The sequence below is a fragment of the Eretmochelys imbricata genome, chromosome 6, assembly GCF_965152235.1.
Source record: "Eretmochelys imbricata isolate rEreImb1 chromosome 6, rEreImb1.hap1, whole genome shotgun sequence".
Classification (NCBI taxonomy): Eukaryota; Metazoa; Chordata; order Testudines; family Cheloniidae; genus Eretmochelys; species Eretmochelys imbricata.
In genome coordinates, this window is record NC_135577.1 from 72,881,368 (window position 1) to 72,894,989 (window position 13,622).

Here is a 13,622-nt window from a genome sequence, read left to right on the forward strand (position 1 = left end):
AGCTATAGGTGTTATGGGCCAAGCTTGCAGTTCTCAGTCCTTCTCAGAACAAAAGTCTCGTGGGGAGGGAGGGGGAGGAGGGTTTGGGGTTTGTTTGTTTTTTTGGTAACTTGAGTAAGGACTCCAGGATTTGGCTCCTTTTAAAGTAACGTTGATGATAGCTAGATCAGTTCCTACCCTCACTACCACACATAACATTCTGGCTATGCCTCCCAGTCATGAGTCTGCCACCAGATGGCAGACCTACCCAATAGTCAAGCACCCATCAAAGGTCCTACTTCCCGTCTCCTCCCCAAAATCCCAAACTTCAAACCGTCTCAAGATATACAAAACTATACTCGCCTCTGCCCTTTGGGGCCCTCTTCATTGGAGGCATTTTCTTCTTTTAGAGCGTAAACCTGGTTTTATAAGATTGCTGTAGAGACCTCCTGGACTGTGACGCTGGCAGATGACAGCATCACACCCCGCTGCAGATGTGTTTTTACACATGGAGGTAGCCACTGAGGAAAAGGCCATGGGATCACTCACCAGTTTCCTGGTGCAGATGGCTGCCCATGTAGAATGCTTCCTTGCCTGAGCCTGGTGCTACTGTCTGCAGGAGCAAGAAATGAAGACACTCAAGAGAGAGCGCACACACCAGAGAACGAACGAACACACAGGCTACTATTCCACTGTAAAAGAACACAGCAAGGCATGGCCAATATGGCTTCATCAAGGACTAATCAGAGATCTGGGGTATAATAGAAGCCTTCCTTGAAAGTGAGACAGAAGCAAAAGAGAATATAATCAGTTAATGCTGCAGAGAAAAGATAAAGGCAGGAAAAATGCAGAATTAGAGCAGCCAAAGAGGGTAAGGGTGTTTGTGTGGGTGGGGGTGTGTGTATCAGAAAGGGTATTACTAACATGGGGAAGTCAGAAAATCAGAAATTAGGTCCATTACTAGTTGATGAGCGAGGATACCATCAATAAATGCTCTTTGATGGTTGTGATGCCCAATGCCTCTCCAAATCTGTGCATGAGAAGGAAAATAAAAGGAGAGACATTTGAACAATTCAGAAGTAGTGAAGAGTTTGTGAACGCAGCTCCTGACAAACAGTATGACACACTTAGGAAATGGACCATGCACAAACCGGCAAGTCCAGAAATGTCCAACATTGTAGTATTTTCAAAATACAGAAATTAAAATAAGTATAGAGCTTCGTGGCTCAGGATGATCACTAGCTAACTCCCTGCATGCATCTCCCCCTCCTTGTGCCTTCACTGACTGCTGGTGGCTTTGCCAATAGATTGCGGTGGCCTAGTCACCGGATGGTGCACAGCCACATAACCTGCAATGCCAAGTTTTCCCACCCAACTAGCGGCCTTAAAAACCCATTTCCGCAGCCACCTCAATCTCCAAGCTTTCTCCAACCTGCTGAAACAGACGAAGTTCCTCTCCAGTGGATCCAATTCCCACAGCGAACCTGCCAACAGACTCAAAGAAGACACAATAGATAATTTGCATTAAATAAACCAGCTCAATTTAGATACATTTAGATTTGCACACAGAGCAATAGACAAAGAAAGTGAGTCCAGTGGATGGAGCACCAGCCTAGGAGTCAGAGGACCTGGCTTCTATTCCCAGCCCTGCCACTGACCTGCTGGGTGGCAAGTCACTTCACCCCTTCTGCCTCTGTTTCCTCTCCACCCTTTCTTTGTCCTGTCTATTTCGACTCTAAGCTCTTTGGGACAGGGACAGTCTCTCACTATGTGCATGTACAGTGCCCAGCACAACAGGGTCTATCTGTCACAGTTGGGGCCTCTAGGCGGTATTGTAATACAAATTACAGACATCCACTGATCTCCTGGTGATGTTGAAGGGACTCTCCCTTCCTCCCCCCACTCACAAGGTGATAATCTGTCATCCCTCAGAATGCTTTGCTAAATGCGTCTGTTCCAATGGGTGTTTCCGTCTGGTGGTCTGAAGGCACAGGACTTGGAGGCTGAGGGGTTTTGGCTTTTACCACTAAGAAGTCAACTTCTTTTTTATTTTTAATTCATTTGAGAGGAAGACATCCTCTCTCAGATACTCCTGGGATGGAGGCCACAGGAAACCAGATTAAAAAAAACAATGCCCCCATCTAGTGCTCACTCAGCATCTTCCTCCTTGGGTAGCTCTCTTGACACACACAAAGATACCGAACTACTTTCCCTATCCCTCTGTGGGCTCATTCTACAACCCTACAGATATCCACACCTCCATGAGTTCCCCCCCCACCCCACCCCTCGCTCCCAACTGCAAGTTTCCCATCAATCACACATACCAAGGTCGCACATTAACATCTGCTCCTAACCGACTCAATCTTGCTCGCTTCTGGTTCCTGGATTACTGGCATCTACTCAATTCTCCTCTTAAATTGTTCAAAGAGCCCCCCGGCCTGAAAACTGGCCAGTGCTGGAAGCCATATGGAATTCTAAGTGACTGCAGAAATAAAAACTGCACAACACTTGACATTTGTTTTCTAAATCAATACAATTTTTCAAATTTATTTTTTAAGAATTACTTCTAATATATCTTTCTCACAGAAGGAGGGTATAGGGAATGCTCTCATTCCATCTGTAAACACTGAAATACAGATCTGGGAAACCAGGGAAGAGACACAAAAAAGTGCATTTTACAAAATTCTCAACTAAAATATATTTTACATGTATTACATTTCAATTTAAATTCTACCGACTGCATTTTCAGTTTCAAAAAATATTTCCATATCTAATAGATTAAAAAAGCATGAAATATTCTCATTATGGATAAGACATTTTGATTCATTTACATGCTGTTTGCACAACAGCATAAGCAACCATGTGAGTCTTGAACAATGTTCTTGGCCTGAAGCAGATTCTGACATAACATCAGAAGAGAGAGGATTTCTCCTCTCCGGACAGGCGTGACAGCACATCCCAGAACCTGGGTAAATACAATTTTTCCTCTCCCCTTTGGGCAAGTTGGATTTCTTTTCCCGTCCCTGGAAAGGAGATAGGACAGGTGAGGGGGTGGGAAGGGAGGAACCAGGAGAAGTAAGATTTTCAGCAAGTGACTGTGGTTTCTGAGGCTGGATAGTAAACGCTTTACTGACTTTGCAGTAGTGTGCAGATTTGAGTTAGTAGGAGGGCTTGAGAAACCCTGTCACGACATCAGTAAATAAAGCTACTCCTTTTGCAAAAGAGGATCCCAGACATCTTAGCATGGTCTGTCCCTGACCCCATTGATCCTACTCAGGATGGCTCTCCAAGGGGTCCCAAATCTGACTCAGGACATATCAGCTCGTCCATATAAGCGTTCCTATCATCAATCTGGGCTGTTTCCCCTGTATTAGTCCCACTGCTCCATTTTCCCTGTGCACCCCTTTTCACCATGTAGCCACAAAAACTACCTCTCACCATGGGACCAGAAGGGCAGGCAGCAGCTACAGAAACTACAATATTGCTCCACAAACACACCACTGTATACTATGAGGGGGCAGGAGCTGTACCGTCCTCCCATCTAGAACCAGTGAGCATCCCCTCTATGATGCTTCTCACTTGGCCAAGTGAGAGCCCTGAGGTTCCTCCTGACCTGCCCTGTTGCTGTAGTGAAATGCGCTCTGTAGTGCCAATGGCCTGACCTCCTTATTCCAAGTAACTGTTAAGGAAAACACAGACAATTACTTGACACCAACAGTACCTTGAGGTATAAGTGGGATTAGATGCTTAAATTATGGATCTGTGCTCAGGTGCCTACTGTTAAACCTCTTGAAAATGAAGGCTTGGGAGTTTCTCTCTGGGGTGCACTGGCAGGGACTTTGGAATTTTTCATCATCCTCTGGAATATTGAGCAGGAATTGTCCACTGAGACCAGGTGAACATGTGCCACACTTCCAGGCATGGCCCTCATGGGCCTCAGACCTTCCCATCTTCTTTCGAGATCCTCTTGTCCTTCCATAAACATTCCCCTCTTTGGTATGTAGAGCAAATCTATGGATAACACCTGTACTAACAGAAACACAGGCTGCACTGTTTTCACTTAACGGAATTGAATGTGGTAGGGATATTTTCTCCAGGCCAGGTAGGCGTAGCCTCAGTGATCAGAGCAAGAGGGAAATCCCCTTGATTCCAGCTCCGTCAGTGTCCATGGTGAGTACAGGTAGTGCTACTTCCACTTAAAGGACAACAACGTTAAAGCAGTATGAACACTTCTATTGTTTAACACTAGTTCAGGCACCCCCAAAACTGAAAACACAGGTCCCTAGTTTAAATGAGTGACTCCAGCAGTCAGCAGGTACATGGATTGATACAGTGTTGATTCTCATTCTTTAAATTAGTGCAATCTACAAATGGATTCCCAGCTTTGTGTGACTGATTCAATGGACTCTGTTATGCTGTCCTTTGGTTTTCTTTAGAATTAACTTCAATAGTTTGTGTTAAGATAAACTAAAGTATCTCTAGGATCTATACACATAAGGCAAGAGGCAACAGTATCTGTAGGAATCAGGTAGCATTTTTCAACAACGCACACCTCTCATTGGTCAGTTCCTTTCAGAAGCAACCAAGCCACCCCGGTGAGCATGTTCAGATGTCAGTATAAGTGGTAGGGGAGGAGGATGGAAGGCAGTACCAAAAGAGAGCACTGCTAATTTTCTCAGCAGTATGACCATGCCCAAGACCAAAACAATCGTGTCAGGTGTCATTTTTAGGATGAAATAGCCAAAGGAAATATTTTTCATTTCTTCCCCTGCCTCTAGCTTACCCACCTATGGTGGAATGTGCGCATCTAGATTCTATATGGACTAAACTACAGCAAAGAAAACTGAACTTGGAAGGGAGAGAATAAACCATTTATACTGCTAGGGATAGCCTCTGATGTCAAGGAGGGCAAGGAGACAAGTATCCTGAAGAGAAGAAAAGCATGGCTTTCACCTACAGAGCAAACCTCGTGTGTTCCATATCTCACAACAGTACGTGTCTGCTGGAAGTGTGCCCTATTGGCCAAGGACCTCTGACAGACATGAAGCTTTCCATAAAGGCGTGAGGTAAGGCTTACTATCCCTCGCCCCGTTTTCTGCCTTGGAGCTGAAACAGAGTTCACGGCCTGCCTAAAGGCCCTAATCTGGGTAGTAAATCATAGACTGCAGAAAAACTGTATAGGGAAAAGGAGTCCCTCTCCCTTTACAAAGCAAAAACTATTCAATACGGCAGACAGCCACACTGCACCTGGCACAACTTCACGAGGAATTACTGGATTTTGAAGTAGCAGTGACATCAAGAATCCCCACACCCTGCCTTTTCTGCTGGGCAAGCATGGCTATCCTGTACCATGCAAATGAACCAGGCTTTGCCCTCTCTCTTCACATCAGGACATGAAAACCATGGACCTATCACAGCTTGACTCATACCTGCACCACAGCATCCCTCCTACATATTCTGACCACCCCCACCAATGATGGCTTTGGATTTAGTATACTGGCTTTTCTCCCCTGCAAAACCCCTCTCAATATATGCATCTCTATATACATATATAGATATAGATTTACATATGCAAGTACCTATATCTATATACATATATTTATTTATAGGTATATATTTTAATTTATCCTCTTTAATGAAGTGCTGTGCTTTGAACTGCTGGCCTTCCTTGACAGGGATCTGTTCCTGAATGCGGAAATCTTTTCAGTCCTTGAGGACAGAGTGCTTGGACGTTCCTTCTGGCCTGCAAGCAGTACTAGAAAAGTTGCTGAGCATGCATGGATGTCCCAGACAGTCAACCTGCCACTGGCTCTCTGGTGCCACTTATCATCACCATAGCTGGACTGAAGAGTTTTGCTACTGCGGATTCTTCAAGATGCGCCCATGTCGAAAATCATAGACATGGCGGCAGAGGAAAACCAGATCAGGATCAGTGTCCTCTGGCACCTTGCGATGTGGAGGGGTGGAATATTCTTCTGACGGAGGAACCATCATTGTTTTCCTGCCTGGGATCCCCTCGACACGACGCTTCGCCAAGGCACAAAATCTGCAATGTGATTAAATACAAAATGTCACAGGGAACCTTCATTTAGTGCCTTCACTGCTCAAGCTTTCACTTTTCCTGCTAAGGTCTCGAGCAGAAAGAGATTATAGTCTCTTCCAGCAGCTTAGGGTCACACCCATTATAGTATATTCCTGCCAGGCTACTGCAGGAGTGGGGAGGATAAAGTTATGGATTCTGGAATAGAACTATCCTTTCTCCAAAAAGATCTAGAGGTTGGTTTACAAGTTATAACTACTCTGAGCTTTACCAAATAGCACAATAGTTTAGATTTCCTGGCTGGTAGATTCTGTACAGTTTTACAGTATGGAGGATTACAACAGCCAATCTGCATTGTTTAACCACCTTTGTTTTATTTCTGTTGATCAGCACTGGAAAAAAATTATTGCTCAAATAAAGGTGATTAAGCAAGAACAGAAGCCAAGTCACAGAACACTCCATTCTCTGAGCCAACAAGGCCTTCTACTGGTCCTGCAGGATGACAAAACAAACTTAAATTAACGCATACTGGAGTTGGATACTCTGGAACAAGACCTGCCGTTTGTGAGCCTGGTGCAGGAGGAGGAATATGCCCTAGTGCATTATAGTACTTTAAAACAATGACTGGACATTTGCAGAAAAAAATGTGTGTGTATAAAATGATTCACCAGCCAGTCAACCTGATAATTATACCACAGTGTTTTAATTTATAAGCACTCACGGCAGAAGGCTCCTGGGCACCTTAAAAATATAAACATTTTAGCTCGAATGGAGAGAACGTGCACAAACAGAGCTGCGATCAGGAGCAGAACAAAGCATGCCACCCAAACACCAAGTAAAATAAAAAACCTTGAGCCTTGCCCAGTGGGATGACACAAACATTCAGTGGGGCGTGTTGAAAAGGACAGCATTCCTGGCCCTGCAGAGAAGGTCCTGCCTTCTGTACTTTCTCGAGTTTATTTATAGCGAAGCTGCTGTAAGAACCTCACTGAGCTCAGCTGTAGCAGCAGGACATAAGCAGACAATACCTGACGTAGAAGAGCCCTCTTACATGAGGCTATCTGAGTATAGCCATAAAATAATGATACACTAGCTGCCTGTTCTGCAAGTGAGAAACCTATGGAATGTGGGTGTAAAACTTGTAGGCGAAGACTCCTGCACAGTAGCCAAGCTTGTTCTGCAATAGCTGCAGAGCTGGAGCGGTTTAAGGGCACAAGTGTGCACATACCAGTAATCCCGCCTAAAGATCAAATGCTGGCATATCCATGCTAAGGTCGACATCACGAAGAAAGCGCCTACATCTGAAATATTTTGAAGATTAAAACCAAACAAACAACTATTGACCGCTGATGAAATATGGGCTTCGGGGATCAGACTGTGATTGAACACGATTCTCATGGTGAAAACTCTTCTCATTGTGCTTGGTACATACCCCAGAGACAGAGCTGCCATTGAAGCAGCAAAATCCTCCATCCACAGGTAAGATCTCCTTCCTATCTCGCTTGAGTTCAAACACTTACTTTGCAACGACTGTGGTAGCACTGAGATGGAATCACCATAAACAAAGCTTACGTAATTTTGGGCATCTGCTTACTAACCCAGCTGGTTGAACTCTCATCTGAATAGAGGCACTTAGGAATGGGGGAGGATATCTGAAAGATCTCAATGAAATGGATACCACAGATCATGCTACTTATCAGTTCTTCAAGTGGTTTCAAAGACACATTGTGCAACAGTGGTTATCTGAACAAGAATCCATATAGGAGGTTCTTCTGAGTCAGTGAATTCAGCTTTGCTGACCAGTTTGTGAAAACACCTTCCCACTGCCTTTGCTGGTGTCTTTAGACTCCCTGAGCATTCAAACCAGTTTAGCACAGGTCAGCAATGGACCGCTTGTACAGTGTGCAGAGAGGCACATTTCCAAGGAACACCGCCAACAGGTCCAGTTAGTACAAAATTTGTCAAGTTGGCTCCACTGTGCAGTAAAAATATCTCAGCATGTGGCCAGTGAGTCAGGAATTGCTCCTGTGGGTTCTGAAATGGGCAACCCCTCAGCATGCCGTAATTTATGAGGAAAGGCTGTATTCCAATCACAGCAGCTTCATGTCAGAGCTGATGCAACTTCACAAGTTCAAAGCAATTAGAGTAGGAACAAACCTGTCCTCTTTTGCTGGTGGTTTTTATCTGGACATACCAAGCACATTTGTAAGAACATCCTGTCTTTTTTTTTTTTCCAGGGACTCACTGTGTAAACAAGCTTTTCTTTACTACACTTTCATTCTATGGCTCACTTTAGCAAGTCCTTCTGAAAGGTAAGTTATACCAAAAGGAAAATGACAGAAAGTGGTCTTTCCAAATGATTTTAATTCCCCAATTACTCAAAGTGGATTTATTCCACTTTTATTGAAGTTCCATAAAGGCAATTCTAAATAGTTCAGCGCTGCTCTAGTTGCTTTAATGTAACATCTGCCTGCCTCTGTCAAGCCATGCCACAGGGAAATGGGACTCCTGTCCAGAAGTTTCAAACCAGTGCAGAAGCCCAATGGTATATTATTCCCAGTCACTCATGTCTGCTTTTTCGGGGAGTGAGTTATTAAAAAAGCAGCATGTAGTTCAGAACCAGGATGTACATGGTGTGCAAAAGAACTTTTGTAAAAATCAGTATAAGTTTAATTAAAAATAACTATTGTAGGAAATGACCTTCATTCTTAGAAACCCAGTGAAGCATTGGAACACAGCATAAGGAACAGTGTGAAACTGGCTAAGCTAGTTTTACTGCCCAAGATGAGCAAAGCATACAATGCAACCAACAGCACACAGTAAAAGCACATAAAATAGGATACATTTTTAAAGGGTTATTTTCCATTTTAATAACCTATGGTCTGGACTTTAGAGCTAATTTCTATTTTGCCACTGTTACTTTAAATGGTGCAATCTGTTAGAAAATACAGATACTCTGAAGTCCTTGGTCACTCAGACTGATTAAAAATAGCAAAAATTAAACCGTAAGGTCAGTTAAATACTTCTCTAGTCACTATATTGGGTGACCTAATGACCAAAACACCTGATACTATAGGCATGTCTACAAAGAGTGCTAAGGACAGCAAACACATTAGGCACATGCATTTTAGTTGAACTTGGAGCGCACATGTGCGTGTGGAGGAACTGTACAATATTGTATGGGTTTCTCTATTACACTCCAGTGTTGTAACTGAAATGTTACCGTGTTTTACTGTGTCTACTGATGAGCATGTTCCGTAGTAGAAAGGTCATGCATGTGTAAACACTTATAAACCGCTTAAAGGGTTTATAAAACACAAAGCAAAGAGATACCCAAAGAGCTAGAGCATGACAAACACGCCTAGATTAGCACAGCCCTCTCATTCACTAAACGTACTGCAAGTTTACCTAGGAGAGGTAGGCTGCAAAGCACACGCAGTCCTGCTGAATGAGGTCAGGTAATAGAAATGTTGAAAAGAACTGGTGATACAGAGATAACTTGCTGTTGCTTTTGCAACTTAAGAGCACCACCTACCTGCAGTACTCTGCAAAGGTCAGAACATAGCACTTTTCCTCAATGCAGGCAATACTGTTTTCATCCTGATGTCGGGATGCAAAGATCTCGTTCTGCAAACGGACATACAATGGGGACAGTCACTCAACTGGGCAGGAGCGCTTAGAGAGACAAAGCAGTCCTAGGTATACTCTCCTTAAAGAGGAGAAAGGCTATGCACACATGCAACAACACGCTTCTTAAAGAGAAAGCACAACCCCCTACAAGTCAGATGTTGCAATTAACCCAAACAATTTACAGTTACAATTTTATAGCCTAATTGTTTTAGTGACCAAAAGAACATTTAACATTTGACCAAAATGTTATAGCTTTCCCATCACATAAACTCACCACCATTCTACTTTATATTGTCAGGTCTCCACATGTATTGCAAATATCACTGTTCAGTAAGACAGCTGCCACCATCAGGCAGCTCAGAGATACTGCTTATAACCAAATCTCTCATTTCAAATGCAATTGAGAGGCTGTGACTTATATTGTGATAAGTGTTTCTCACCAGGTGACCTTTCAGAATGCTGCATTGAGCAATATGAAGGCAGCTTTTTCAAAAAATGCTCTTCCAATACCAGACTCAGCAAGAAGACAGCTCAGAGGGGAAAATGTCCTCTAATGTCTGTCAGGGAAGATACTACCACACAAGGCCCAAGATGCAAAGAAATCCAAAGTAAAGACAGAATTTTTCACCCCATCCAATCCCAGTGTCAAACCTCTAGAACTGCATGTGGGAAGACTGGAGAAATTGCATGGCAAAGAAGGAACCTTCTTACAATCCCCCCCTTTGTTTTGCAACTTAGGCAGAAGGCAGGAGCTCTCTTCCTCCCCCATTTCCAATACCCTGCAGGACAGTCTCAGTTTTCTCTTCCCTGCGCTGGAAATCTTTTCTGATTCATTTTCACAAATAAATTATATGAATGGAGTATGAATGGTATTTAGCCAACCTCTCCCACTAGCCTCTAAATTACTGTAGTGATCAGTCTCAGACTAAATAAATTGTCCCCTTTTTTTCTCCAACTCTCCCCCAGCAACTGAAAGAGCTATTCTAAGTGATGAAGAAATGGCAGTAGCCTCTTCTCCCCAGTTTGAGTCTCAAAAGGGTGCATCTGAAGCAGCTAGGGAGGGGTGGACAAGTGCTGCCACTGGGCATAGGCCAACCCAGCTGGAGCTAATTTAGTGAGTATTAGGTGTGGCAATCAGAAGCAAAGAGGATCTGGGGTAATAAGGGTGCTGTTGTGTAAGTGCCTGGAAGCAGCAGCCAGGAATGTGCTTCAGGGTTAGTTTCGCCTGGAGTCCTAGGGAAGCAGGGTAGGTGGAGGACAGGCTTCACTACAGCCTCAGGAGCAGGGTCAGAGTCTGGGAACGTGATCAACAACTAGACAAGCAACAAAAAACTAACCAACAAACAAACCCCAACCCGTAGAGGTGTGTGAATGTTTTGGTTTCCTCCTTGCATCAAGTTTACCTGAGTCATCCTTGGCAGCCCTATTCTACCTACTCAGCCCAGTGGCAGCTTCTCCTTTTAAAGCAGTTTTTGTATAGCAAGACAGGTGTGGGAGGAGGAAAATGAGGTAGTTCCTCCCTAACCCAACTTCTTGCTCTCTACGCACTAAAATGCAGTTAGATAACCTCAGATTTCATTTGTGGACTAAAATGTCACAAGGTACCAAACTGGTTTCCAAAAGAAAATTGGGGATTCTACATGTGGCATGCACAACTACTGAATGGAATTTAAAAACAGCACATTGTGGACTTTTTGTTGGATGGAAAAACGGCAGTAACTCATTCCTCTCTAATCTGTGTGCTCTTTTGGTTTAAAAATGTACCTTTCCCCCTCCATGCAAAACCAAGCAAAGCAACAGGCCTGGGTTTGAAGACATACTGGGTCACAAGTTTTACTTTTAAAAGTGAACCCTTTGTGCAGAAGGAGCACAGTATCCTTCTTAAGTCTGTTTTTAACCCTCCGAATAAATCCACCCTTTTCTGCCCTACACAGATTTACTTTCACATTATACAAAAAGGGAACAGGAGATTTTGGTCTAGTATGTCTAATTTCAGGCCAGAGGGACTGGACTGATTCCCTAAAAGAGGAGTTTTTAATAGAAAGTCAATTCAATTCATAGATTTAAGGAAAGAAGGGACCCATTCAGATCACCTAAATCGGATGTCCCACATAACACAGGCCAGAGATTCTCACCCAGTAATTCCTGCATCGAGCTCATAACTTCTAGTTGAACCAAAGCCTATCTTTTTGAAAGACATTCAGTCTTGATTTAATACAAAACACAGCATTTTCTGATTCCCAACACAGTGCACCTTCCCCTAGCTAAAGTCAAATAGCCTCTTTTATAAAGTGGCATAGGACTGTTTTCAGACCAGAGAAAATAGTAAATTTTAAAGCAAAGAAGGTCCTGTGAAAGGTACAGATACTTCTGTTACCACCCATCCTTGTAACTCACAGCATTAGATTGCTTGTGTCCTACGTGAAACACACTGGTTTTACCCATTCAACACAAAAATATGGCAGCATCTGTGGAGCAGCCAGGAGACCAGTGTGACAAGGATCCTGTCTCAATGTGTTAAGAAGGGCTAAGCATGAATGCTGAGCAGGGATGTTCATTCCACTCCCATCTCCCTGGAATAGAGTGGATCCTTGCCAAATATCCCCTAACCATCCCAACTAGGTATTTGGGATTGCTCACCTGATGCATGCTGGGATTGCGACCTCCCTGAGTGTGCTCCGGTCTGTAATACCACAGGAGACTCATCATTAGCTCCCCTGGAAGGAGACAAGAGACATTTTGAAGTCAGTCATGAAAACACGCATTAAGGAGTGTCACCATCCAGTTTCAGCTCTCCTGTTTCATCCATCAGCCCTTTTATTTCCATAGCTCTCACCTAACTGCAGCTATACAGTGATAAATATTTGATGTTGAGCTAAGTTTCCTTTTGTTATAGCAATTGACTAGGTAAAACAAGTGGTGTCACTATTCCATTGTACCCTCACCACCTAATAACTATTCACAGTCCCAGATGAAGAGGTCACTAGTCAACAAAGCCGAACTGTTTTATTCAAATATAAAATAGCAGCTGAACTGGGATTTGTCAAGTACACGGGTCCAAGGTTTAGGACTTGCAATATTTAGTCCTGGACAAATGCAAAAAGAGCACTACCATGGCACCAGCAGAGGCCTTACCATCTTAAGTTTTGCTATTTCACAAGCTGTCAGGGGTATGACTTGCTCTGTACCATTTGGCATACTAAGCTTCCAACTTAGACAAAGAATTAGGCTCTAGCCCTGGAGACCTGTCAGACATGGAATCTTACAATCAAAATCACACTATTCCAATTACCATTCAGCTTGTACCTATTACATGATTTTCAGTGCTAATATCAAGAACTTCTGCAGCTACAAATCAGTGCTTCATCTCCCAGATTACAAACTGTTTAGAATATTTGCACAATTAGTGGTTCATGAGATACCTGCTCCTACTAAATCATGTGGGAGAAATTGTTGCAAAGATCTTTAGTTGGTAGATCTGTACAGATGCTTTCAGGACAATTACTGATTCTGAGTTAATGACTAAAAAGATGAATTTTCAGTTCCTGTAGCAGAGGTCACCATGCACAGCTATAGGGCTCTGATTACCTAGCTCCTTCCCTTTATCACCCAAACCGGTAGTGGTGAGTTATTCTGGCAAATTAGCGTCCGCTACTCAATTCTGCCATTAACCCATTTCCACTCAGTTCTTTGGGATTTGACGGACAGAGGGTGAACATAATGTATTCTGGCTTTCTGCCCAGTACCTGTTTTTGGGTCTTCCCACAGCGCCGATATCTTTGCCACATAAGGCATAGATTTCTTTCGCGGTCCTGATTTCAAAAGGACTGTATCTCGTACCCGGATAATTTCCCCATCTCTCTCCACAGCCTGGTAGCTCTTACGAACAGCTGGCTCTGGCTCATTCTATAGTGTTGGCAGGGGAAAGAGAGGCAAAAAGTTAGGCTAGGAAATACTTTAGAACAACTAATCC

At 43.5% G+C, this 13,622-nt stretch overlaps 1 protein-coding gene across 2 annotated transcripts in view; it reads right to left on the reverse strand.

The window, feature by feature from the left end:
• Positions 1-2,493: 2,493 nt before the first annotated feature.
• Positions 2,494-13,622, reverse strand: part of BAHD1 (bromo adjacent homology domain containing 1) — a 68,975-nt gene continuing 57,846 nt past the window's right edge. For both annotated transcript variants that reach the window (XM_077818891.1, XM_077818892.1), the window contains exons 4-7: positions 13,396-13,555; positions 12,290-12,366; positions 9,555-9,646; positions 2,494-6,025 (exon numbers count right to left, since the gene is read on the reverse strand). In XM_077818891.1, coding sequence (XP_077675017.1) covers positions 5,836-6,025; positions 9,555-9,646; positions 12,290-12,366; positions 13,396-13,555 — 519 coding nt within the window. In that variant the 3' untranslated portion in view covers positions 2,494-5,835. The remainder of the gene's footprint in view (positions 6,026-9,554; positions 9,647-12,289; positions 12,367-13,395; positions 13,556-13,622) is intronic.